The 24,965-nt window shown below is 42.9% G+C and overlaps 5 protein-coding genes and 1 non-coding gene across 10 annotated transcripts; 3 read left to right on the forward strand and 3 right to left on the reverse strand.

Annotated features, from left to right (window-relative positions):
• Nucleotides 1-28: 28 nt before the first annotated feature.
• LOC112874857 (kinesin-like protein KIN-12G) lies at nucleotides 29-7,698 on the reverse strand. The gene is made up of 21 exons (XM_025938420.1): nucleotides 7,317-7,698; nucleotides 6,995-7,150; nucleotides 6,807-6,890; nucleotides 6,578-6,697; nucleotides 6,370-6,483; nucleotides 5,974-6,066; nucleotides 5,687-5,776; nucleotides 5,488-5,558; nucleotides 5,285-5,359; nucleotides 5,067-5,154; nucleotides 4,851-4,909; nucleotides 4,687-4,750; nucleotides 4,546-4,611; nucleotides 4,268-4,420; nucleotides 4,081-4,185; nucleotides 3,733-3,968; nucleotides 3,295-3,364; nucleotides 3,142-3,195; nucleotides 2,936-2,995; nucleotides 2,750-2,829; nucleotides 29-2,282 (listed from the first exon to the last, which is right to left on the reverse strand). The coding sequence occupies exons 1-21, from the start codon at nucleotides 7,425-7,427 to the stop codon at nucleotides 434-436; spliced, it is 3,798 nt and encodes a 1,265-aa protein (XP_025794205.1). The 5' UTR covers nucleotides 7,428-7,698; the 3' UTR covers nucleotides 29-433.
• A 1,702-nt stretch (nucleotides 7,699-9,400) lies between these two features.
• On the reverse strand, nucleotides 9,401-9,473 carry TRNAR-CCU. Its single transcript has one exon. It is a non-coding gene; the product is annotated as a tRNA-Arg (tRNA).
• A 75-nt stretch (nucleotides 9,474-9,548) lies between these two features.
• LOC112873486 (tetratricopeptide repeat protein 4 homolog) lies at nucleotides 9,549-12,334 on the forward strand. 2 transcript variants are annotated; one of them, XM_025936443.1, is made up of 7 exons: nucleotides 9,549-9,962; nucleotides 10,043-10,234; nucleotides 10,317-10,517; nucleotides 10,624-10,704; nucleotides 11,396-11,543; nucleotides 11,766-11,858; nucleotides 11,949-12,334. In XM_025936443.1, the coding sequence occupies exons 1-7, from the start codon at nucleotides 9,633-9,635 to the stop codon at nucleotides 12,017-12,019; spliced, it is 1,116 nt and encodes a 371-aa protein (XP_025792228.1). In that variant the 5' UTR covers nucleotides 9,549-9,632; the 3' UTR covers nucleotides 12,020-12,334. The 2 variants fall into 2 exon arrangements, with proteins under 2 accessions (XP_025792228.1, XP_025792229.1); XM_025936444.1 differs by having other exon boundaries at nucleotides 11,772-11,858.
• Nucleotides 12,335-12,499: 165 nt separating this feature from the next.
• Nucleotides 12,500-13,707, forward strand: LOC112875215 (universal stress protein A-like protein). 2 transcript variants are annotated; one of them, XM_025938983.1, is made up of 3 exons: nucleotides 12,500-13,019; nucleotides 13,144-13,369; nucleotides 13,482-13,707. In XM_025938983.1, exons 1-3 carry the CDS (start codon nucleotides 12,758-12,760, stop codon nucleotides 13,570-13,572), a joined length of 579 nt encoding a protein of 192 aa, XP_025794768.1. In that variant the 5' UTR covers nucleotides 12,500-12,757; the 3' UTR covers nucleotides 13,573-13,707. The 2 variants fall into 2 exon arrangements, with proteins under 2 accessions (XP_025794768.1, XP_025794769.1); XM_025938984.1 differs by having other exon boundaries at nucleotides 12,501-13,013.
• Nucleotides 13,708-13,849: 142 nt separating this feature from the next.
• On the reverse strand, nucleotides 13,850-15,500 carry LOC112875214 (EEF1A lysine methyltransferase 1). Its single transcript, XM_025938982.1, is given in 4 exon segments — nucleotides 13,850-14,083; nucleotides 14,085-14,230; nucleotides 14,667-14,748; nucleotides 14,858-15,500. Coding segments are annotated over 4 exon segments (756 nt in total). The 5' UTR covers nucleotides 15,362-15,500; the 3' UTR covers nucleotides 13,850-14,059.
• Nucleotides 15,501-15,631: 131 nt separating this feature from the next.
• On the forward strand, nucleotides 15,632-24,507 carry LOC112875212 (serine/threonine-protein kinase TOUSLED). 3 transcript variants are annotated; one of them, XM_025938979.1, is made up of 16 exons: nucleotides 15,632-16,268; nucleotides 16,551-16,640; nucleotides 16,760-16,969; nucleotides 17,349-17,399; nucleotides 17,865-17,972; nucleotides 18,058-18,102; nucleotides 18,344-18,456; nucleotides 18,691-18,757; nucleotides 19,538-19,604; nucleotides 20,078-20,175; nucleotides 20,254-20,433; nucleotides 20,806-21,016; nucleotides 22,424-22,688; nucleotides 23,074-23,128; nucleotides 23,492-23,653; nucleotides 24,077-24,507. In XM_025938979.1, the coding sequence occupies exons 1-16, from the start codon at nucleotides 16,050-16,052 to the stop codon at nucleotides 24,170-24,172; spliced, it is 2,037 nt and encodes a 678-aa protein (XP_025794764.1). In that variant the 5' UTR covers nucleotides 15,632-16,049; the 3' UTR covers nucleotides 24,173-24,507. The 3 variants fall into 3 exon arrangements, with proteins under 3 accessions (XP_025794764.1, XP_025794765.1, XP_025794766.1); XM_025938980.1 differs by having other exon boundaries at nucleotides 16,766-16,969; XM_025938981.1 differs by lacking the exon at nucleotides 15,632-16,268 and adding an exon at nucleotides 16,301-16,319 and having other exon boundaries at nucleotides 16,766-16,969.
• Nucleotides 24,508-24,965: the final 458 nt, after the last annotated feature.

The raw sequence follows: 24,965 nt of genomic DNA on the forward strand, positions 1-24,965 counted from the left end.
TGGCACACTGTTTACAGTAAAAGAACACTTGTCATAAAAGGCAGGATCAGGCCGAAAGCTTTCTACATGATGCTGGAGAGCAGCATTCTTGAAAGTGTGGCAGCATCCACTCTGATTCAGATTAAGTTATGATACAAGTCCACTCACTGGCTGCTACTAATCTATAGAGTTACAGAAATAAAAGGTCAAGCCTCCATGGATTCGGTATCATGTCAAATCATTTTGTCCTGCACCTAGTGTACACCGGTGGAGAATAAGTAGCATACAGTGGTAGCCTGCATGACCTGTTGATAGCTTGAAGCTTAGCCAACCAGAGGTTAGGTGGCCGCAGAAAAAAAAAATCAGAACATTGGGCTTCAGGTTGTTTCCATCCTACGAAGCAAATTTTGGAATTGTTGCATCAGTGAAGTAATCTGAGACTAGTCGCTCTGGTTCACAACTTGGTTTGGCTGTCGAGAAGCAAAAGCTGCTTAGCTTCGGTGACATAGGTCCTGACGGCCTGAAGATCCATAGATACCTTTTCGCCAATGGGCAGCATGGATTCATCCGAACTGCAAGAGGTTAAGCTTCTTCTGTCTTGTAGAAGCGCACCCAGCTCCCGCAACGCTTGATTTAGCTTCGAGTGCAGTTCATCCAAGCTGCTGATTTGATGATGCAAGGACTCCTCACACATCATGATCTCTTCCTCTTTCAACCTGACATGGAAAACACAGTCCTGGTAGTCAATCAGCAAGGCCTCCATGTCCTTGGCCCCACTCTCCCAAATCTCTGTCAACATATGGTCACGGACAAACTTCTCAATGTCGGCTTCCATCATGGAGTGGCAGCAGTCCTCTATTTCTGTTTCAAGGAGTGCAATCTCGCAATCAATATCATCACACTTCGGCATACTTTTTATTTTCTTTTGAACCATGCGAAGCTGTTCACGAGAGTTCTGCAGTTCACATGAAAGCTTTATCCGCTCCTCCTCGGATTTCAGCAGATCAGTTGCCTTACCAAAATTCTTGGGTTTATGTGTCGAAGAAGTAGAACTATCCAGATTATCAATAGCGAACAGAACCTTTTCTTCCTCCTTCCTTTGAGTTTCATAAGAGCGAAGCTTAATTTTAAGGCCATCGATTTTGCTTTGCAACTCAGTTTCAGATTCATGTGACCTTCTTCTCATGGTAGATAGTTGGTTTTTGCGAGTTTGGAGAAGATTCAACTGTTCCTTCTTTTGATTCATCAATGCAAAGCTAGAATCAAACTTGGATGAAATAATGGCTTTGGTCTTCAAATCCAAGTTCCAACATGATTCTGCAGGCAAGAAATACTTGCCCTCAAAAGTATCTTTCTTGCCCTGTGATTCCAACAGTGCAGACTTCAAGGCATTGATGCCTTCCTGACTATGCTGCATGTCTAGACGATGGAGCTGAATGCTTGCAGAAAGTTCTTCTGCCTTACTACTAACCCTTTCGAGTAGCTCAAAGTATTTTACTGCATCCTGAGCAGACATGACCTTGTCTTGGACAAACTCCAGCTTAACCCGAACAAGCTGCAACAGTTCTTTCAAAGCTAAAATTGTAGAGTCATGAACATGTTTCACTTGAAGATTCTTAGGATCTGCTGCTTCACTCATTTCAACATCTTTGCCATCCGACCGAATCTCTTCTACAGTTTTAGAGTTGCTTTGCTCTAAAATCTTCCTTTTGAATTCATCCCTTTCTTGCATGGCTTTCTCATACAAACCCATAAGTCTATCATTTTCCTCGTGCATCTCTTCCAGCTGAAGACGCAATTCAGAAGATGTGTTCCTTGATAAGTTATCCTCATTATTGCATTTCTCATCCGCTATCTTGGACACTTCCTCCATGTTGGATGAGTTGTGTACATGCAAATCTGATGTGCCTACTGGTGGGGCATTAGGATGACTGCCTTGCTGATCACTTGCATGTTCATTTCCAGGAACGGTAAGGCAGTTTTCATCTTGATTTGCCTCAACATTGACAACAGCATGTTCATATAGCTCAACCAATCTCTTGTTATCCTCAATCAAAACCTTAAGTTGCATCCTCAATTCTTCATTCTCTTTGGCTAAACCAATTGCAGTTTCATGGGCTTCTGCTTCCCTTTGACTTGCAGAAGCTATTGCGTCAACCAAAGTCTTAAGTTCCATCTGAGCATCAGATAGGTTATGTAAACCTGCCTCTCCTTGCTCCTGGAGCTCGACAGCCTTGCATTCATTATTTTTGCCATCATGTTTCTTTGTGAGCTCCAACTCCGTGGTTAGTTCATCAACACGCCTGCACATTAATCAGTATGTCAGGTAATGGCATCAGAACAGTAGCTGATAGCACACAAGGAAGTTCCATAGAAGCATAAGAATGATTTTCTAGTTCCTAGAGAGAGAAAAGGAACGTACATGGAGTGTAATTTATCAGGAACAATCAGCCGCAATGATGACATGGAGAAGTGAAAATGAACGATTTAATAAACAGTCTACTGATTGGCCTTCTCGAAAATTATGAATGTTAATTAACATTACCACACAAATCCGGAACCACAAGACATGCTATAGCTGGTAAAGTGGTCTAGTACGTGAATGTGGATACAAGTAAATCAAAGGCAACATAGTAGAAATGAGTCAGAAATAACATTTACCATCTTTAAATCATTAGTATCAAAACAGACTATGGAAGAAGGAAACATATTGATTATGAAGCGATAAAATTCCTCATGGCAGCATGCCAAGGTAGTAAAATAGTTATACCTCTCAAGGTTCTCCTTTGATTCGACACAGAAGGTCAATTTTTTACGCAATGACTCAATTTCTCTCTCATTCTGAATAGCCTGCAGTACAAAATTATAAAGTGGATTCAGCCACAAACAAACAGGCATATTATAAAAAAAGCCATAACCAGGATTTGATATTTAACTGGAAGTACTCTAAACCAACCTGCAAACGAAGAAATTCATTTTCCTCATCACCAGCTGACTCCCCAAATAATGAGAGGCCCTGCATAAGTTGTTATAAATCTAAGTTCACTGCCAGGTAAGCATGTAATATTTCTGTAAAGTAAATATGACAAAAAGAATGGCTTGGCTGTTAGTTCTATGAAAGTCAAGGATTTACTAATAAACACACAAATCTCTAACTTGCACCTTGTTAACTGGATCCTTCTCGTGCATAAGCTTCCAATCAAGAGCCTCTAGCAACTGCAAGTTAGAGATGTTGAATAAGCCCAAGACTTCTAGAAAATAACAGATTGTACATAATTAGAGTCTGCATCAGCCCCATCAACAACCTAGATGTACCTTATCTTGTAAAACAATTATTTGCTCATGCATCATTTCCCGTTCACTTTCATCAACAAATGACTGCAACCTGATTTTTTAAGAATAAATAAAGTGTGGTTAAGCTTCCAACAAAACACAAAGCAGATAAACAAAGAGCCAGACCGATGAGCTTATTTCGGACATAAAGCATACGAGAATCAGATACTCCTTGGCAGCAGTGACACACCAACGTAAACTCAGTTGATAATCACATAACACAACAACGTAAACTGAGTTGATAATCACATAATAAAATATTAAAAAAGTTATAAGTGACTGGTAGCAATACAATAAACAGTCAAGTTAACAACTGAAAGCAGCTAATTTCAACCAATAATTTAATCAAGAATCAATTATTCTTTGCCAACAGGAGTGCAGTCATTTAAAAATCGCCAAGATGTTAACAGCAATGCTAACCTTCGCAGCTCTTCTTTTAGTTGTAGGTTCTCCATTGCAAATTTCGTAATTTCTGGATTGCGATCTAATTGACTCCGCAGCACCTCTAACTCCTTCACGAGATTTTCCTTCTCTTGCAAAAGATGTGCTTCAGCAGATAATTTCCCTGAAGCAACCTGCTCCAATCTTTTGATCCGTTCTTCACGAAACTTAAGCCTCATCTTGAAGCTCCTTACCTCTTCTGTCTTTTGAGCTGCCTGTGGAGAAACAAAATATTAAGTTATAAAATACATGACTACCTGTGCACATTTTTCTTTGGTTATTAAGTGCTTGTAAAGTAGAGATACAAAACCCTGAAGAACTACAGACCAGCTGTTCAGCAATCTGTTTTGCAGCTATTGTTGCCTTCAATTGTGCTTCCTTCTCTTGTTCCCTCCTAAAAGCAGCGACAAGGGCAGCATCGTAATCATTCGTCTGAGCACAGCACACCCAAAAACCCAGTGTAAGTAACCTCTGAATCATATCAAGTTCTACGAGCAAGAACAGTTATGAATACCTGTGTAGCCCTTTTATCAAAAATAAGTGGACTGAATGTGCCATGACCTTGATCCCATTTGAACGTGCTAGGAGACTCACAGACAAATCCATGGGAACCGATGCCTTCAGTTTTATTAGAACCCACTAGTCCTTGCAAACGGCTAACTTCTTTCTGCAATATTGTATCGGTTTTAAGATGCATGATAAATTGGAATAGAAATGTTTACGCAATAGAATATTTAGGGCAATGGAATCCAATATAGAGTAAAAACTGAGAAAGCTCAAACTCATCTATACCTTAAGGTTCTGGATCTGTAAGCGCATGCTAAGAACATCACCAGAGGCATCCTCATTAATGATAGCCTACATAGAGTAATGGTTAGCTGATGCGTGCAGCAAACAAGTTGTATCACAATTCATATGCAAAAAATTACATACATTATTCCTTATGTATTTAGCTCGTTGTGCAAACTTCAATGTGCTTAGGGTCTCAGCAGCACAACTGGGTAAAAAAGGAGAATTGTGTCATAATATATCATGTAGAACTGTTTCAAAATAGAAGGACAACTGAATAGAACGACATATCATAATTAGGAACCTACCAATAAGATGGACTTATGTTTGCAATTATAGTCGTCTTTGAATTTCCTCCGAGTGAATCCTATAAAGCAGAGATAGAACATAAGCAAAACTTTTATGATAAATGACCGCTAACGCAAATTTGCATCCAATTTCTTTTTCTAATTCATAATATCTCCTTAGCTGTTGCTGTCAACTTACAACCTAAGAAATTTTACTGTCTCAATTTTGCATATTACCTGGAGGAGGAACGTCAATTTTGAATCTCTGTAGGGAACGTGGTGTGATTTTTTGTTTGACACAGCAATGAGGTTCGTAATGACAAGTCTGCAAGAATGTAATAGACCAAAATAGTCTTAAACAAAGTGTAATGCATTGAGATTCCGGCGCTAAGTGCATAACAAACTTCAAACATTTTCTTTTGTATGAAGTATATACTAGAAGATGATCAACTAACCCCAATGTTGAGAGTGACTTGTTGATGTTGGTGGCTTCCTTCAAGCGCTCCCCTTCAGCACCTGAGCTCTTTTGCCTGAAAGGCACAAGTCACGCATGCTGAATAGGAGGGTGAAATAGAATGAAGAAAAATTGTGTGCTTACACTGAAAATCTATTAAAGTTGTATCAGATAATTATAGACAGTGCTACTTGAGCAACTTACCTCTCTGAGCCCGCAAGATCAACAAGGTTGAGTCGAGAAAATCGGTGGTGGTTGATACCTTGAGACTCCCACTAAATAGTTAATTTCAAGAGTCAGTAAAGGGGAAACACATATATGATGTTACCCACAATAACATGATTGCATGTACAACGACATCATAACCATAGAAAGATATTTGGAAATTACTTGTTTCATATACCTTACTCTCTATAAGGCAAGTGAAAACACTATGAGAGCGGCTACTTGCTCGGTTCATATTGGTGGCTGCTACCTTTCTGTTTGCTGCCCCCTGGAAATAAAATGCAGAATGCCTTAAGGTTTAACTCATGTAGTGAACCTTAAACTCGGGTACCAGACATTAAAGTGACTTGTGCTATAATTGATTGCATTTGAAGCTGATAAAAGATATTCAAGCTTCAAACCCAACTATAGAGAGAAAGCTCAGCAAAATGCAAGAATAGAGATGAAAACGTTTTATCAATTAACCTCAATTAGTTGTTGAAGTGCTTCTCGAGCATTGGAGATCTCATGTTCCGTCAGATTCTCAACATGGACACCCTTTTTGGCATCCTCTCTTATCTGAAAGAAAGCAATTGGAGTTAATCAGCTCATAATCTAAATAATATACATCTAGAAATGCAGACATTTTCCAACAGCGTTACAGGCTACCTCCTCCTACAGAAGATGAGTTGACAAACTACACTCTATATGACTTTCGGTGGGTACCGGGTACAAATATGCAACAAAGAAAAGACAGTCAATACTAAATGGACAGGAGTTATGGGTAGTCTAGACATAACTTGAACTGAAGATGCGGAAACGGTAAAGATCTGTATAACAGAAACCTTGCACGATATTTAATTCTGTTTTTCAGTGAATTACCTGCAAGTTTACAGAATTTGGGTTGAGCAGATCAAGAATCTGCTCATTATATATCTCCAGAAAAGAGCATTTACATGTAAACCTGAGCTTTTCATCTCTCCTTATTTCCTTTTCCTGCAAAACAGTAGCAAAGAATAGTTAATAACATTTACATGACATATCAACCAAAATGAAAGCGTCCCAAAAGCAACAGATCATAGATACTTGCCTTTTGGATTCTAGCAAAGAGATGCTCAAACACTCGAGGCGTCATACCACAATTCGCACTGTTCCTCCGTGTCCCATTTTCTATATCACCAAGCATTGTATGTGTTTTTCCACTGCCAGTCTAGAAGAAGCAGATACCAAGCGTTGAAAGATTAACAGAGAATGATGCACAATCTGTGACAGCCAAAGAAATTGAGAATCTGCAGCAGCAAGTGAAACCTGTAGCTAACCTGCCCGTAAGCAAACATGCAGCTGTTGTAGCCAGCAATGCAGTTCTCCACCATGGGCACTCCAGCAACCTTGAACATATTCTCCTGAAGAGCACCAAATGAGGAGCAGTTAGACATTGTGCACAAATAAGTAAGTCAGAAGAAGCAAATGGGTGCGAATAACTGGGAATCGAGAGTAACAAGAGCACCTGCGTGACATGCTCGTCCGCAACGAGATCAAAAGTGAACCGAGACTCAGGATGTCCAGTCCACGTAAGGCTCTGGCTACTATCCTGCCGCACGCACCTCTTCCGCCCCTGCAGCGATATCTCGCTGCCGCTGAGCGGCCGGATACGGATCACAACCTGCAGATTGGAGCAGTTAAGAAATCACCGATAGGTACTCGACGAAATGCTCGCGGACACAGCCGCACGAACCGGCAGAATTAGACCAGAGCCCTGCCGCTAATGCAGGAGAAAGCGCGGCGGGAGAGAAGGGGAGGAGGCATCTCGCGGAGAGGGGAAATCCTACCTGCACGTTGTTCTCCTTCCAGAAGGCGGGGTCCTCCTGGAGCTCGAATCGCGCGGGAGAGGGGGCGGCGCTGCCGCCGCCGAGCTCGTCGTCGACGCCGTCAGACGGCATCGCGGGTGCAGCGGAGGCGGAGAAGTACTTCCGCGGCTGGGCTGGGCGGAGGTGGAGGCGATTGCGGATCGGAGATGCTGTGGTGGAGGGGGCGGCAGCTGAGATTGGGTTTTGGTTTGAAATGGGGAGCGGAGGCGACGAGACGTTGGCCAATTTCGAATTTGGGGTCGCGTCCACACAGCCGCGTGAGGCCGTGAGCTGTGGCGGACTGGCGGCCTTGAAGTCCAAAGTCAAGACGTCACAGAGACAATTGCTGCGGCTGCGTGGTGGGTCCCCTGTCCAGATCGGTAGATTTTGAATGGAGAACTTGAAGGAAAACTCGAAATTTTCATTTAAGAAATGGAAATACGGAGGATATAAGTATCTCATGCTCTTGAAATATGTTACCGGTGTTCAATAAAGATTCATTAATAGTACTACCAAATAACAGGCCCACTAATCTGGTCCCGCCATCTAAGCGTTTGTAAATTTTCAATCCGTGTAGAATTGTATCTATAAACAACTTTGATAATAAGGTATCATGCTGTTATTTTAAACCAAAGATGAAAATGTAATGTTCTATAACTAATCCGTACGTGCAGTCTAAGGGTGCCATTTTAATGCGACTTATTCAAATAACTTTTGTGTACCATCTTATTTGTACTATATATCTTTAATTTAAAGTTGTTTTCTAATGAAGAAAGAATATCATAACACCCATATAAGGCTGCGTGCAAACGTTGTAGAGGTCAAAACATGACTCTATTTTCTAAATATAATGTTGCTCGAAATATTTGAGCCTTCACATTCAAACGGGATACCTTGTCAAGTAGTCAAACGAACCTTGCTTGAGATAACCGAATAAATCGCTTAACATTATTTCCTTTTCCCCCTTCCTCTCCGCATCACCTTTTTTGTCTCTAGTTTTACTCTTTTCGCTTATGTGTGTTTTTACCTTTTACCTTGCAAGTTTTAATTATACTGTTTGAACATATCTACAAATGTTTGAGTTTTCGATTCATCACTGATGTTTGTATTTTCGGCTAAGTATTCTGTAAGTGGTGAATGATATGTTCATTAATAGCGAGTTGCTTACAGTAACTTCATCCATCTCAAAGATATATCAATTAAGTCCATGAATGGTGTTCGTAAAGGTAGACTATGCGTACAATATGTCCGTACAATATGTCCGTAGTGGTGAGTACACAAGCATATTTTTGTGTTGCAGTTTCAAAAGTCCCGATTGTCTATTTTTTATAAACCCATGCATTTCTTTTTGGCTAAGGCCTCATATCACTCTAATGATATGTTGTATCCATTGGTTTTTTAGTATTTATTATGTTTAAGTTTACTAGCGCAGTATCCGTGTATTGCTACATATAATATAAATTTTTCCCGAATTCACATGAGATCACCAACTTTTTATCCTCTTTCATTTCGTGTACGGGCCGTGCTGTGGCCATATGGGACATTAATTGTCCGGGTTACAATTGAAATTTCGATTGATTTGTCCGGGTTCCGATTGGAATTCCGATTAATTTTTTCAAATTCCGATTATGATTCCGATTGACAGATAAAAAATTATTGCTTGCTTTACAAATAGTAAAGATAGAGATAGAGGTAGAGATTTAGATTTGACTATTACATATTAATAGTTTGACATGTTACAATTTCCGCGACAAATCTAACTAATGCCCTGCACATGGCCATCTTTTTCAAAAGATCACTAACATGCTTTGCGAGGAAAATGTTGCTAACATATCTCGAGTTAGTCGAGATGGATAGTCCGTAAATCACTAATACACTTCTCTCAAAAGAAGTGACTCATCTAAAACTACTATGTAGTAGTAGTTTTTTTTCAATGCAAGGAAGTGTGTTATCAAAAAATGCAATCGAGAAAAATAATTAAAAAACTAAAACTATTAATTAACAACTTTGATATGCAAAAAAAAAATTTGTTACAAATGATCAAGTGGATAAAACTGAAAAAGAATCGCGCCAGGTAGGGGTCGAACCTACGGCCTTCTGCTTAGGAAACAGACGCTCTATCCACTGAGCTACAGGCGCCTTGTGTGATACATTCTTGATATATCATATAAAACTATTCGTGAAGCAATTCAGCCCATTTCAGGCCCGAAGAGGAGTCTAGAAGCCGTCGGAACGGCGGCGGCGGCAAAGGGAGAAGCGAAGAGCGCCGCAGCACCGAGACAACTCAACTCGCCGGCCATGGCGCTGCTGATGGAGCCGGGCGCCGAGCCTCTGACCGAGAGCGAGCAGGCCGACCTGGCCGGCATCGCCGCAATCAAGGAGGCAGCGGCGCGCGAGTACAAGGAGCAGGGCAACCAGTTCGTCCGGATGGGGCGGAAGCACTACGCGGAGGCAGTCTCCTGCTACACCAAGGCCATCGCCCAGATGGAGCCCCTCTCCTCCCTCGACGCCGCTGACGCCTCCATCCTCTTCGCGAACCGCGCCCACGTCAATCTCCTCCTCGGCAACTACCGCCGGTCCCTCGACGACGCCGAGCAGGCCATTCGCCTCTCTCCCTCCAGTGTCAAGGTAACCGTCCCTGATTGCTTACTACGTTTTGGATCCGGTGGAGGAGCTGGCGGCGTGATGTGAGATGTTCTTGTAGCTAGGCGTACTACCGGGCGGTGAAGGCGGCGCTTGCGCTCGACTTGTTGCCGGACGCCGCGTCCTTCTGCCGGAGGGGGCTCGAGCAGGACCCCGCAAATGAGGAGCTCAAGAAACTACTGGCGCAAGTGGACGCAAAACTGGGCGAGCAAGAACGTCAGAGAGCCAAGGTTGCACAAGCAATCGCCGCAGCCAAGGTCTCTTCTTGCCAAATAAATAACACTGCTATTTTACCATTCAAATGCGTGGGAATGACTGGTGCTATTGGGTTGTCTATAGGATCTTGCTGCTGCCATGGAGAAGAGAGGGGTGAAGCTTGGGAAGGCGGCCTATCAAGAACTGACAGGGGTAAAGAAGCCGAAGCTGGATGAGCAGGGCGTGCTTCACTGGCCTGTTCTTCTGCTTTACCCAGAGGTCATGTCGAGTGATTTCATCGAGGATTTTCCGGAGACTGATACTTTGTCGCCCCATCTTGATGTCATATCCTTCTTACATTGTGAAATTACATGATGCATTCTTTGGTTGAGTTAAATGTGTAGATGTATAAGTAGCATGATTGAATTTATGGTAACCTTAACTATCAAACATGTTCTCAGAAAGTTCTCCACCATTGCCATGGGATGAGAACCACGCTTACACAAGGGATGCCATTGAGTTGTATTATCAGGTATGTACTAAGTGCTATGGTTACAGTTGCTTGAGAAAAATCTAAGCATCATGGGATGTATCCTCTTCATTGAGCATTGTGATAAAAAGGGTTTTAATAATAAGTGTTGATGCTTCATGATGTGTATGAACAAGTGTTGATCTTTTGTCCTTTTTTGATGTTGAATAATCCCGTTGAGGTTAGGTGAACCATAAGTAAGTCTGTCGGTTAGCAGATAACCTGTTGTATTGAACTTGTAATAGCTGGACATTTAAGCTGTCCCCAGAATTAGGAAATAGTAGTATTCTAACAATCACAGGACATGAATTAGTGACCAAGATAAACATTCGTGGTTGTGATGTAATTGAAGTGCTATTGTTATACTTAAAATATTTTTTATTGGTTGTATCATTGTTATTAGTGCCTATTAGTGACATCCTGAAAAATTAAAACTATGGCACATTGTACTGTAGTGATTTTGAAATTAAAACCTCTGGTGAGAAATGAAGAGATATTAGCAACTCAGATTTTTAATATTATGATGGTGATTGCTGTTTTCACCATCTAGTCCACAAGTAACCTTTTGGGTTGCCCCTCGTTCGTTACTGTAAAGGTTTGGCATACCAATGCAGGTTTTGTGACAGATCAGGTATAGGATATAGAAGCTCATTTTTTACTCTTTTATTGACTATTATTCACCTTGGTACATTAGGGCGGTTTTGGAAAACCTCTGTCCAAAAGTGAGATATTAAGATATCTTCTAGAAGGCACTGTAGACTCGAAGTCGCTTCCTGATGGTCTACTTGATGGGGAGGATGAAGAACATGGGATAAGTCAGAGTAGTGCAATTTCATCATCAAGTATGAAACTAAGCATGCTCTTTTTTATTTTAGCTTATTATTTTGAACAGTTAAGACTATAACATGTTGTATCAACACTGCTGTCCTTTATTGCTGTTAGGATGGTGATACAATGCTCTTGCACTATATTCTTCTATTAGCTTAACTACAGTTGAGCGAGAAGCTCTTGTGTTACCGTGTTGTATTAATGAGTGTTGATACGATTCCTTGCATTCTGTGCAGCTGAAGGCTCCAGTAGGTGGATCAAAGTAAAAGAAGGAAAAACACTTCAAGAAGTTCTGCAGGACAAAGACCATATCATTCCAGCAATTCCTGGTTCGTTCCTAATTTTTATATACTCTACGTTAATTCATCTAGAATCTGTAGTACCAAATTGAGAAACTCAAACTCTCTCTCTGCATGCAGTATTCTTTGTTGTCTCAAGAAAGTCCATCTTCTATAAAGACTTTAAGGCTGGAAATTGGTCTTTGCCATGAAAAAAAGGGTGCGCCAAGGTTCTGCTTAACATATTTGGAAGATGGCAGCGGATATGGCCAGGCAACAGAAGATGCCCGATTCATCATCATCTTGTGTTTTTAAAGGAGTGTACTTCTTTCAGTATCTGCAAAACACCTTTCTGCTTGATTTATGACCAACGAGTAATTGTGTTCATCGAGATAGACAGAAAAGAGAACGCGATGCAATATGTTTTCTTTGAAAGATCAATGTGATAGGAATTTTGTCTTGGACCAGTTCGGCGTTTGGTCTGGAGGTAGTATGATACTGGTGTGATATTCAGGTTTCAACTGAAATGTTGGTGTTCCTAGATAATGAATGGACTTGGGACTGAGCTCCCGTTTTGTTTTCGCTTTTCCTTTGCTTGTGTCATGTATGGCTACACAGTACACGCTCGTTCCCGGTTGTTTGTGTTCCGACGCTATGAAATGTTTGCTCTCGCCTGCGGATGTGTCCTGCTGGCAGCTAGGGATCGTCCAGGCTGCGGTGTCAGTAGCGGCACGGCCACGGGGCGCTGCGACGGCGCACCAGAGCCGGGGGCAGGTGTCTGCTCTGCGAACCTCGGATGCGTGCATGGGAGACAAGAGGCACCAACGCAGAGCACGAGGTGACAAGCGGAGCAAGCGAACAAGAACGCCGCCCCCGCCCCCGCCCATATCTATCCCCGTCCGGCCGTAGCGAGCCGAGCGTTAACCCACCCACGTTCTCGCGAGCGCGCCATGGAGGACACCGGGCCGCCGGCGGCGGCGGCGAGCGCGGCGCCTGGAGCGAGGGTGGATGATGCTGGTGCTGGTGCCGAGAGGCCGGTGGCCAAGGAGCTCAAGGTGGTGGTCGCCGTGGACGCGAGCGAGGAGAGCCTGCACGCGCTGTCGTGGGCGCTGGACAACATCGTGCGGTGCCACCCGAACGCGTCGCTCGTCGTCGTCCACGCCCAGCACGCCGTCGACCACTTCGTCTACCCCATCGCGGCGCACGGTATCGGTAGTCTACTCACCGCCCCGCGCCGCTCTCTAGCTACCTTCGCCCGCCCGCACCCCCCCCCAACCCCCCCCGCCGACGCTGACGCTTTCGAGTAACCCGTGCGCTGCTGATTCTGATTCCGAAGGCATCGCATACGCGCCGCCCTCGGCGGTGGAGTCCATGCGGAAGGCGCAGGAGGAGAACTCCCGGCGGATCCTGGCGCGCGCCCTGGACCTGTGCAAGGAGCGGCAGGTGGACGCCACGGCGGCCGTCGTGGAGGGTGACGCCAAGGAGGCCATCTGCCAGGCCGTCGAGCAGATGCAGGCCGGGCTCCTCGTCCTCGGCAGCCGGGGCCTCGGCAAGATCAAGAGGTACCCTCACCCATCTGCACACGGAGCAAATCAGACAGCATGTTTATTGTTCGTGCAAGGATGTAGACCCAAATTCTCCGCGGCTCATGTATGTTGGTGACGACGAGTGCAGGGCGTTCTTGGGCAGCGTGAGCGACTACCTCAGCCATCACGCCTGCTGCCCGGTGCTGGTCGTCAAGCCGACCAAAGCGCAGGCCAAGTGAACTCCGGTGACGCCTGTCAAGTCCTAGTAATGGTATTGGTAGCAGTACTCTGAGCCGTCGATAAGCTTGATCAAGGCATCAAGCTGTGTGTGTCTGTATCTGTGTGTTTCTAATATTTGTACAAAACTGTACAAACTGAATAAGGAATCGATGTAAGGCATGTCTGCACAAATTGTTCAGAGAGTCTCTTTTGCTTGCTGAGAAGCATATTAGATTGTTCATCGGCACAGACCAATATAGCCCCCCATAAAGATGATCACGGGAAAATGAGGTACAGTAACGGTGTAAACACAAATGAGGCACACAGATTCATCAAACAACCGTCGCTACAGTTGAAATTGGAGCGACTCCTTCGCGAGCTGCAGAACAAAGATGCAGCGTTTTCATAGGATTAAACAGCTCTGGATCGGCCAAAGCACGTGACCATTCTCTAGGCAGATTAGCAGCAGCAACAAGTGCCAGGAACAAAATAGTCCGTAGTGTACAGCTACATGGGAGCACCATCACTTCGCTCCCAGGTCCCAACCGCCAAGTCTGTCCGCGGGGTCGTAATTTGTAAACAGCCGGAACTCGTTGCCCAGTTTGTTCGAGTGCTGAGGCCTGAAACCGCAGGGATGAACATTCAGGAGCTCCAACGCCCGGTCCTTCTGAACTTCCCCTGGCAATATAAGAATGAAACCGTTTAAATTTTCGTTTGATAATACAGTGCTCCATTATGCATTTTGGTATGGAATGAATAAACTTTACTGCCATAGTATTGCAGTTACGACTACAACTACTACAACTCTACAAGAGATACCACATTCCAGTACACTTCTAAACGGATTCTACAATGGTTTAAGTTGCATCACATACAGTTGCATACAAGTAGAGGTGATGTTATTGTGAATGTTGCAGTTAACTGGTGTGTCTCTTGCTTCACTGCAAGGCATTACTTTAATTGATCATTCTAGCAAAAGTAACAATGCACAATCAACTTCGAATACAGGAGTTCGACAGGATTACTTGTTGATCGCAGAACAACATCAAAGTATCAAAGCAGCGTCAAAATAATCTCATTCACTTGACGCAGAATTGCCATGAGCATCAGTTACCTGTGAGCAGCAGCAGGAATGAACCTTCAGGCTGTGCGAGGAAAGACACAGTCTTGGCAATCTTCTCCAAGCACTCCTTACTCTGCAATTACAACCAACGAATCACCATTTCTCCTCGAATTTTACACTAATCCCAAATGCCAATAAATATAATCAAACACTAGTAGGTAATCTCCAGGTAGAAACCGTACCAGGTAAGGAGGGTCCGCGACGACGACGCGGTAGGCGTGCTTCATCGCCGCCGGCAGCTCCTCCGGCCGGTTGTAGTCGTAGAAGGTGAAGTCGCCGCCGTACTGCCCGAACCGCTCGTCGTACTCCAGCAGCTGCGCGGGCACGCCCGGGTCGGTCTTCTTCAGGTAGGCGTAGAGCGTCGGGCACGCGATGCAGGCCACGGCGCCGGCAGAGGAGCCCGAGCCAGAAGGGGAGACGAGGCGGACGACCTCCTCGACCAGCGCCCGCGCGGTGCGCTCGTCGTACCAGAACTGGCTCAGCCGCCAGTCCTCCGCCACCAGCTCCACCCAACCTCCCCCTTCCCCTTCATCCTGCTCCTCCGGCCGCTGCTGCTCCGCCAGGAACTCCCGCAGCGCCTCCATCGCCACAGCACTCAACTGCGGCACGTCTTCGTCGTCGTCCTCCTCCCGCTTGACCTCCCCGCTCACCCTCTCATCCTCCATACCGCTCGCCGGCGCCGCCATCGCATCCACCACTGCGCAGCGAAGACTTCAGGCGGCGGCGGCGGCGGCGGCGGCGCGGGGCAACCGTGCAGTCCCAGAGACGAGCGGCAAATGGGCTTAACGAAATGAGAAATGAGCCTTATGGACTCAGCTACATGGGCCTGTCTAGCTCAAAGGCCTAATAGAGCCTGAGAAAGGGAGCAGGCCCAGTAGAGGGCCTTAGAAAAGGAGCAGCAATAAAAGCAGAGTGGCAATGGAATCGCTAGCAGGGGAGGAGGGGAAGGGAGCGGAAGAGAGGTGGGTGACCGCCGCGCCTCCGTATCCGGGCGTGACGAGCTAGGCAAGCGGCTCGGCCCGGCCTCCGCGTGCGCCTCGCGGCGTCAGCTCCAGTCGCCGCCGCCGCGCCGTACTCAGCAGCGGAGACCAGCGAGTCAACAGGCAGCAGAGGGGGAACGAAGCAGGCGGTTGCGACCAGGCCCGCCTGGGCCGGTCGCCGCCCGCTCGTAGCATACCCGACGCTGCATCCGCCTCACTTCGCCGTCGCCCGTGGCACGTACGGCTAGGGTTTTGAGATAGATCCCGTCCGCCGGCTCGTGAGCGCGCGCCGTCGTGCGGGGAGGAAGAGAGGAAGTGCCTGGCTCGCGCGGTTTTGGTTCCTTCTTCTAGAAGCTTCGGGGCGCGCGATCCGGCGCGGGCGCAATCGGTGGCAATGTCGGGCTCGTCGGCGGCAGGGGAGGATATAGTGCAGCACCTATCGTCCAATTCCAACCCCTCTTCGTCGAAGCTCGCCAAGCTCGAGGCCCGCATGGCCGGCAAGGCTGTCTCCGTTCCATCGTCACCGCCGCACCATTCCATGGCTGCCTCCGCCCCCGCCGTCGCCTTCATGGACCAGGAGGAGCTGCCTGAGACCTCCTCTTCCGATGATGATGTCAGCCCAAAACCTTGAGCTCCCCCTCTTACTTCCTTTTTTTCTGGCTAAGTACAGTAGCGTGCTTACCTAGCATCTTCGATTTCCTATTTTCCTTTGCTTGTGCATTGCCTATGATGCTATCATCTCTTTCTGGCCAGAATTATTTGTGCTCTTTTATTAAACATGTGCACGCAGTTTGCTTGTGTAACTGACCACAAATTAGTCAAATAATTCCATCTCTAGTTTTATCCTTACCCTAGCCCTGATCCCATTCCATTGTTTTCTGTTTTTGCTAATCAGAATGGCGAGGAATTCTTGATACAAAAGAATACCCTGAAGCGTCCGAGATCTCCAGATGGTGACCACATCCTTGCTCTTGGAAATTTTGAGGTGGGCTCATCTGATGGGAACTGAATAGAGTTAATCTGTAATACGACTCTCTCCTGCATTCTTTGGTGGACTCATAAAAGTCTGAATATTTTTTTCGGTGCATTCTTTTGTAATTTGAGCATCAGGGATCGGCAAATGAGGCAGCAAAGATTTTAGATGTCATGGATTCTAGACCGTCCTCGGACAACACAAACAGAAAAAAACAAGGCCGTGGAAGGGGTCGTGCTGGTACAGGCCGAGGCCGTGGCTCAAAGGCTGATCAAACACGAGCGACTACTTCAGCTTCCTCAGTTGTAACAAATGGTCAACCAGATAAATTAACCAACAAAGTATGCTGAGTAATTATTACTACCAAGATCTCGATTTAAACTCCGAACTGGTTTTTATTCATTTGTGGGCAATGGCAGCTTGTGTTTGTACTTTGCTACTATCTTGCAGTTTAACTTATCAAACTTCTAGGGCTTTCTTGTGGGAGCTATTTCTAGGTTATTTGATTTCTATAGCAATGACTATTTTTTGCTCTATGAGCAGACATGGACAGCATTCTCTTCTATTTTCTTGATAGTCCATGCTCCATACGTGCAATATGCATCACTGAAAACTGATACTTCTGCATTTTAAAAAATAATCAATGATAAACAGTTGTTTGATAGCACCCATTACACAATAATTTATCCTAACTTGCTAATCATGAACACATTCCATCAGGAACCCCGATTGAGTGTTCAACCTGGCCATGACGACAAGGCTGCTTTACAGGTAAGTTATTGCTTGGCATCATTTTCTTTTGTTAAATTTTATAAATATCTCCATCTTCTTTTAATCACAGTATGGATCTGGATGTGTCCTTTTGGAACTGTATGTTTCATGTTATGTTGGATCTGCCTGCTGCTTCTGAATGCGTTTATTTTGGATCTGTCTAATACATAAATCATAAACATAGAATCTTTGAGATGGCTTCTGTACATGATTTCTTCCTCTTTTCTTCTCTCATTTGCTGGGATAGTTTCCACTCACTTTCATTTTCACCTGCTAGTTAGGCAATCCGACCCCGTAAGCTAGTATGCTGTAGTTACTCCTTAGAAGTCAGAAAGCATAAGCAGACTTAGTGAAATATTTTACTGATGCCAAATTCACTTTGGGATGCATGTGAATAGGAAGAACATGTATACATATTTTCTTCTTTTCTTCAAAACTCTCTTCTTAAGACTGTCCATTGAATAGGAAGAATTATCAATATTACGTGGTAAAGTTGCATTTTTGGAGGAGGAGCTTGCGAAATCGCATCAAGAAGCAACCAATTATCATCAGCTTAGTGATAGGTTAGCAAAGGTAAGGAGATGCTTGCTATCACTTTTCATTTAAACACGTCTTTTTTTAGTGTCTTTGACATGTTTGCCTTGCATTATTCTGCTAGGAATTGAAGGATCTCAAAGATCATGATCAACAAATGAGATCAAAGGTTGGCATGTTATCTTATGGTTTACCATATTTTATTTAGCTGTTGTCCATTCTTACACTTGTCTGCTATATTCTGAATACTTTTAAATTCACTGTCCAGACATATCATGTTGAATAACTATAAGGAATACCTCGCTTTCTTCTAATTCACATGATCTTGAATTTTGTAAGAAGTTTGTGTGCAATATATTTGTTCCATGATACCCATGTAATAATAATTGTTCTTGTTTTCATTACTGAAGCAAATGAAGGTCCTGTCTGATCTGCTGATAGCTGTGTCGAAAGCAGAGAGGCAAGAAGCCCGAATGAGGATAAGGCAGGAATCTTTCAGACTTGGGAATGTTGGTGTTATGAGGTAATTTTCCAGTGTTCCGGCACTTGATGCTTAATAGTATCCAGAGTGATCCTTTTATTGGGAAAAATAGTGGTCTCATCACATAGAGTTCCCCAAACTCCACCTCTTTATCTACTATGCCTTCTAAAATTGACACCATAGCAAACACTGTTTCTTCTCTCTCTTTCTGTTTTAGTATGGCTTATCTATTGCGGCATTTTTTTTGTTAATTTTCTATCCTCTTTCCTAACTCAGAGCTGGAACTATCATATCTGAAACTTGGGAAGATGGACAGGCAATAAAAGATCTTAATTCTCACCTGGTGAGTTTCTACAACTCCATAGATATGTCTACTGGCATACACATATTAGTCACAATATCATATAATGGTTCGACCTGTAGGCTGTAGATCTTGTATTTGCATGGTTATCCATTTGTTGATATGTGATAGTTGAGAACTGAGCAGTATTCGGTTGGTAGAGCCTCCAGTTGGGAGGCCACCCACCTAGGCTCAAACCCTGGTGCTTGCAGGTCATGTGAGTACCTCCCTAAAGGGTTCGGTAATCTCAATGGCAGGGGGACATCTTCTGCCTGTGCTGGATTTTTTCTTTCTTTCTTTCTACAGATAACTTCTGTTCCACACTCTATATGTTTACAATTCTGGTCATATTATATATTATTAGTCTTGAATACTGAGCATCTTGTTCAGAAAAAGCATTTGTACTCTGGGGGCGATTTTATTGACACAATGTGTGCAATTCAAAATTTTTCACCAAGCTTCATCTATTGAGACAATTTTGACTGCTATGCAACTTTAGGTGCCTTGGATTCATGTCAGTTGATGACTAGTATTTAAGTTTGACTTCACCCTAGTCTTGTGACAATCAATCATGGTATCATCTATGGTTTTAATTGTTTATTCCTACTTTCCTACATAAGCATTTCATCCTAGTCCTTCCTCATGTGTGAACTGTATAAATGAAATCCATATCTTTATAGTCTGTCTGTTTGCCTTCTACACCATCTTACTTTTTTTTTTCTTTTTGGTAATGATGTATTTTCATATTTCTGAGTTGCTTATGTATGCTGGATCTTTCTGTAGAAATCTTTGCTGGAAACTAAAGAGACTATTGAAAGGCATCGTAAATCACTTAAGAAAAGACAATCTGGTAAGTCTTTTCCCCCCTTAAATTCATATGTTTCCTTTATCCTCGTGTTGACTTGAATTCTTCATAAGCTTGAAAGTGTACTATCTGGCATATGTTTTGCAGTTGCACACAATGTCAATACATGCCAAATTGTGAATATTTTTCATGAAGTTTTTGAAATGAAATAACAGCTGATGTAGATCTATTCTTATGAAATCCTAGTTCATTCTTTTTGTACAAAGGAAACCTTCCTCCATTGACATCCCAGTTCATTCTTCTTGTACAAATGGAACCTTCCTCCATTGACATCCCAGTTCATTCTTTTTGTGCAAAGGAAACTTCCTCCATTATCACATGCACAATAAAAATTAATAGCATCTTGACAAAATAAAAAAGTGTGTACTAGCTTAATTGTATAATTTTTCTGGCAATTTATTTCCTTTGTTCTCTTTTTTTGTTATTCATTATTTTTTTTGTAATGACTTTCTGTTTAGACAAAGGTGATGGCAGTGATGCTGAGACTAGCATGTCTGAGGAGGACATCCTCTTACAGGATGAAATATGTAAATCTCGGCTAACGAGTATCAAACGGGTAAGCATTTTTTTGGGCATGGTTTACTTGCCTAATTGGTACACCTATCTTAATCTGGCTTCCATGACTGTATTTCAGGAGGAAGAACAGTATCTAAAAGAAAGAGACCGGTATGAGTTGGAAAAGGGGAGGCTTATACGAGAGATGAAGCGTCTCAGAGATGAAGATGGATCACGCTTTAACAACTTCCAAATTCTTCACCATCGTTATGCTCTCTTGAATCTTCTTGGAAAGGGAGGGTTTAGTGAGGTTTACAAGGTAAGACTCTTGCTTTACCAATATAAAAGCAGTCATTCTTTGCTTATAAAGAGGAAACACTGAATTTGCAGCTATTTAGTTACATATGTGCCCTTATCAGTAGAACTTGCTTAAAGAGGGTAGGTGTTACTTTAAGGCCCATTTTTCTATGGAAAAAAATGTGGTAGAATAACTTACATCGTACCATCTTAAACTAGCTTTGAATATATCCTACCATCTTAATCTAGCTTTGATGATTATATTCATGTTGGAACATTTGTCTTTCTTTCTCATGAAGTCACTCCAGTGTGCAGTGGTATAGCATGTGAGCCCGCTTCATAGATTTTGAGTTGAAAGTATCAAGAATTACATGAAATAAGTTCTTTTGGGCAGGCTTTTGATTTGGTGGAGTACAAGTATGTGGCATGCAAGCTTCATGGTTTGAATGCTCAATGGAGTGAGGAGAAAAAACAGAGCTACATACGCCATGCAATTCGTGAATATAACATTCACAAAACTCTGGTGCATCCAAACATTGTCAGGCTATGGGATATATTTGAGATTGATCACAATACATTCTGCACCGTCCTAGAATATTGCAGTGGTATTATATGTTTCTATGACTTTCTAAATCCTCTTTGATACGACAACATAGATTGTTTTATTTGTCTGGTGTTGCTGATACCTATATGCGGTGGACTTCATTCTTTAGTCTTACGCTGGCATAAACTCGTAATTCAGACGTGCTAGATAGGTACCAACCCTTTGCCAGGCATATATTGCTTTTGGCCAGATTATTCATCGCGTTCTTGGATGAATTGGTTCCATTTGTCAGTTAAAAACTTGGTGGTTCGTGGAGAGGTGATGAAAAAGTTTCTGACCCATATAAAATTGAACCGAATGCGTAAATTGATGCTTCCATATGGTAATGGTTTACACAACTATTGCTTCCACATTTACCTGTTGGTCAGACTAGGATAGGTTGCCAATTGGAAAAGAGGCGTGGGGCAACATGCTGTTGCCTCGTGTTTGTATCACATTCCCTGTCTCGACAACAAGGGATAGGTTGTCGAAATGAATGAATAAAACTTGAGTTCTCTAACACATAGCAGTCACAGGCCACTATGTTTGATTATTTAACGTTAGAAGCATATCGGAGTTATGAGATAATGAATATTTTTGCTAGATTGTTGTCAATCCTTCTGGTGTCTAATGTAGCTGGTTATTGTCTTTGAGTGCTGTGCATGACATTCATTGAGCTTGTTATGAATAGGACTTTTTTTTGGATAAGGGTTATGAATAGGACTTATATTGAACAATAACCCCATGGGGCTGTATCTGTATATAGGAGCACATGAGTGCAATATACTAGAAGTAGGAAGAGCACTCTAGTAGGACTCCTTAACAAAGCTTGAGTTCACTTCACTGCGTAGAGAGGACAAGGATCTTAGCATCGGATTGGCTTTGGTGTTGTGACTATCGAATAGCAGGTGTTGTGGCCTTGGATGCTACATACTACACTAGAATAGTGGAAATAATAATATCAATAATTTTGAGTTATACATGTTTGTAAAGCCTTAGTGGTTCTAAATTAATGCTAAATAAATGCCAGACATTAATTTGCATGCACCATGTTGATATATTTGGATAAATTTGCGAATGTAACTTCTAAAAAACTATATGGGCCGCTAACTCTGCTGTATTGACTGCTAACACTTCCGTGTTAGTACTTATATTTTGAGCCACAACTGTTGTAGCAGCCACTGCCGACACTATTTCATGATACATTTTGTCTCATTGAAAACAAAAAAAATCTTCCAATGCCCACTATCTTCTTAATTTACATACATTCCATTTGACACATATATCGGTCAGTCCTGTGAAGCTTTTTGGTAGAGTGTTGTAGTCTTTAATGATGATTTTCCTTCCTAATTTTCTAGAACTCTAAGATCAGGAAATCATGAGCTGTGAAATATAATAATGTTCTCTTCATTGCTATTCTTCTATCCAGGAAAGGATCTTGATGCGGTCCTTAAAGCAACACCAATTCTCCCAGAAAAAGAAGCAAGAATCATAATTGTTCAAATATTTCAGGGCTTGGTTTATCTTAACAAGAGGGGTCAAAAGATCATCCACTACGATCTAAAACCTGGCAATGTTCTCTTCGATGAGGTTGGTGTGGCAAAAGTTACAGACTTTGGCCTCAGCAAGATAGTGGAGGATGATGTTGGTTCTCAGGGAATGGAACTTACTTCTCAGGGAGCTGGAACCTATTGGTGAGTCCGTGAGTGTGACCCGTCCAGTTGATCTTTTGCACTGCCTCACATAAACTTTCAGGCTACCTGCTGTTATGGAATCTTTTAGCTATTTGCATTTTTGGCTATATACCTGGTGCAATAATGCGTGCTACTATTAGAGTTGTGGCATTCATGTATTATTCTTAAACCTTCCGAAATAATTACCTTTTGTTTTCATGGAGTACAGTCACTGTTGCATTGCTAATGAATCACTTTCTAGTTTTCTATAATGCCTTATTTGAACAAGTGGGCAATTCATATATTTAGTTTTTATTTATGGCAGGACATCATTGTTTTCCTTTTTGGCCATTGTTCCTTTAGGATGGCAGGCATGTCCAACAATTCTTTTCCGTTCTCTTTTCAGGTATCTTCCTCCAGAATGCTTTGACCTCAGCAAAACACCATTTATTTCATCTAAGGTAAGTTTATCTTGTGACAGTTCTACCTTTTAATGCAAATAAAAATCATGTCATTCCACTGGTGAAGCTATTATGGTTCTTGTGGTTTTGTATTTTTTTTCTTAGTTTATTCTACTCAACTCCTCGCACTAGTAGCCTAGTAAGTAGTTTGGGATACAGTTTGTGGGAGCTAGCATGAGGTGGTTTACTTGTATCCAGTTTATGTAAAAGCCATATACATCCTCCCTAGCTAAAATCGTGTGTGTATGTCTGGGCTCATTTATGAGCCTCATGAACTTGATCAACTTTCAAAATAATATTTTACATTTGAACTCTATCCTGATTAGCAATGACGCATTAATTTTTCTATTCGCTTTCATGCAGGTAGATGTTTGGTCAGCTGGTGTAATGTTTTATCAGATGCTCTTTGGAAGGCGTCCTTTTGGCCATGACCAGACTCAGGAGAGAATACTTCGGGAAGATACAATTATCAACGCACGGAGGGTGGAATTCCCTTCAAAGCCAGCTGTATCAAATGAGGCAAAGGTCCGTTTCCAATATGTTCAGATGGTGTAAATATTTTTTCATATCCATTGCACGTACAGTCCCATCAATACAAAATTCTAGATGTCAAGTGTGTATGCTTTAATTTTATCATGAAATTTTTTAACAACTGGTCAGAGCAGTAGACATGTCTAGCTCTATATAGTTGATTCAATTCCAAGCCCTATTTGTGTTATTTACATTACCTCTTGTTTGACTTGCATGTTCATTCTGCGCGCAGCTTGCACTGAAATCTGCTGACGTTGATTAGTTTGGCAAAAATGCGATCTCTCCTTACCACAAATGAAATAATTAAGCTGTACTATATGATATCTTCAGTGCTAAGTTCCCATTTCGTTTCCATTCTACAGTTGTTTCAGTCATCTGTGAGCCAGTTTGATCATTTTCGCGTACCTGATTTCACAGGATCTGATTCGCCGCTGCTTGACATACAATCAATCAGAGAGGCCAGATGTCCTAACCATAGCCCAAGATCCTTATCTCTCATATGCAAAGCGGTAGCCACTACGCAGGAGAAAATTTTGGTGCGGGTAGCTGCTCGTTGAATGAGAATATGTATGGGGATGGATACTCTCGCGAAGGAGCAAAGGGAACAAGCTCAAGAAGACCAAAAAGGGTGTAACTGTATATGTTGTAAATTTTAGTCAGCCTCACAACAGCAAATGGCCTGAAATCCTGAAGGCGTCAGTTCAAAGGCCAAGCTTCTTTCTAACGTAGAGGAAGCAGGCATTGGTTTGAACGGTCCATGTACTCTGACATTTCTTGACACTCTTGTGCTTTGCTCCCCATGCGTAACGTGATTTTTTGGCTGGTGGCCAGTGGTCCTTTTGATGGTAGAGGTTTTGTTTGTTCGTACCGTCGGCAAGTTCTGCCAAATGAACAATCATGCATGACTGGTGAACGCACTGCTCACCTCAAAAAAAAAATCTCGACCTGCTTGGCTGTTCACGGTGTGATTCTGATGCCTGGCCGGATGCATTGCCAGAACAAGTATCAGGATAGCTTCTATCAATAAGGCTTAATTCGGATACCCTGTAGCCGCTCAGCCACGGCTAAGTCTGAAAGAACCTGAGAAATGACAATTTCAGAAGGAAAGGGAACACGAGGTGCATTTTTTTCGTCACATTTCTTCTAGTGCTGTTCTCGAGCACCGATACTGAACCATTTAAACACGGATAAAAATCACTTGGATAGTTCATTGAACGACTTAGATGCATGGGTTAGTTGTACTCAAAATATTTTCGTTTTTTTTTGTGTCCGCTCCACGGCATGGATGTCTCCTACAATTTCTTTC

This window comes from Panicum hallii, chromosome 9 (genome assembly GCF_002211085.1).
Source record: "Panicum hallii strain FIL2 chromosome 9, PHallii_v3.1, whole genome shotgun sequence".
NCBI lineage: Eukaryota > Viridiplantae > Streptophyta > Magnoliopsida > Poales > Poaceae > Panicum > Panicum hallii.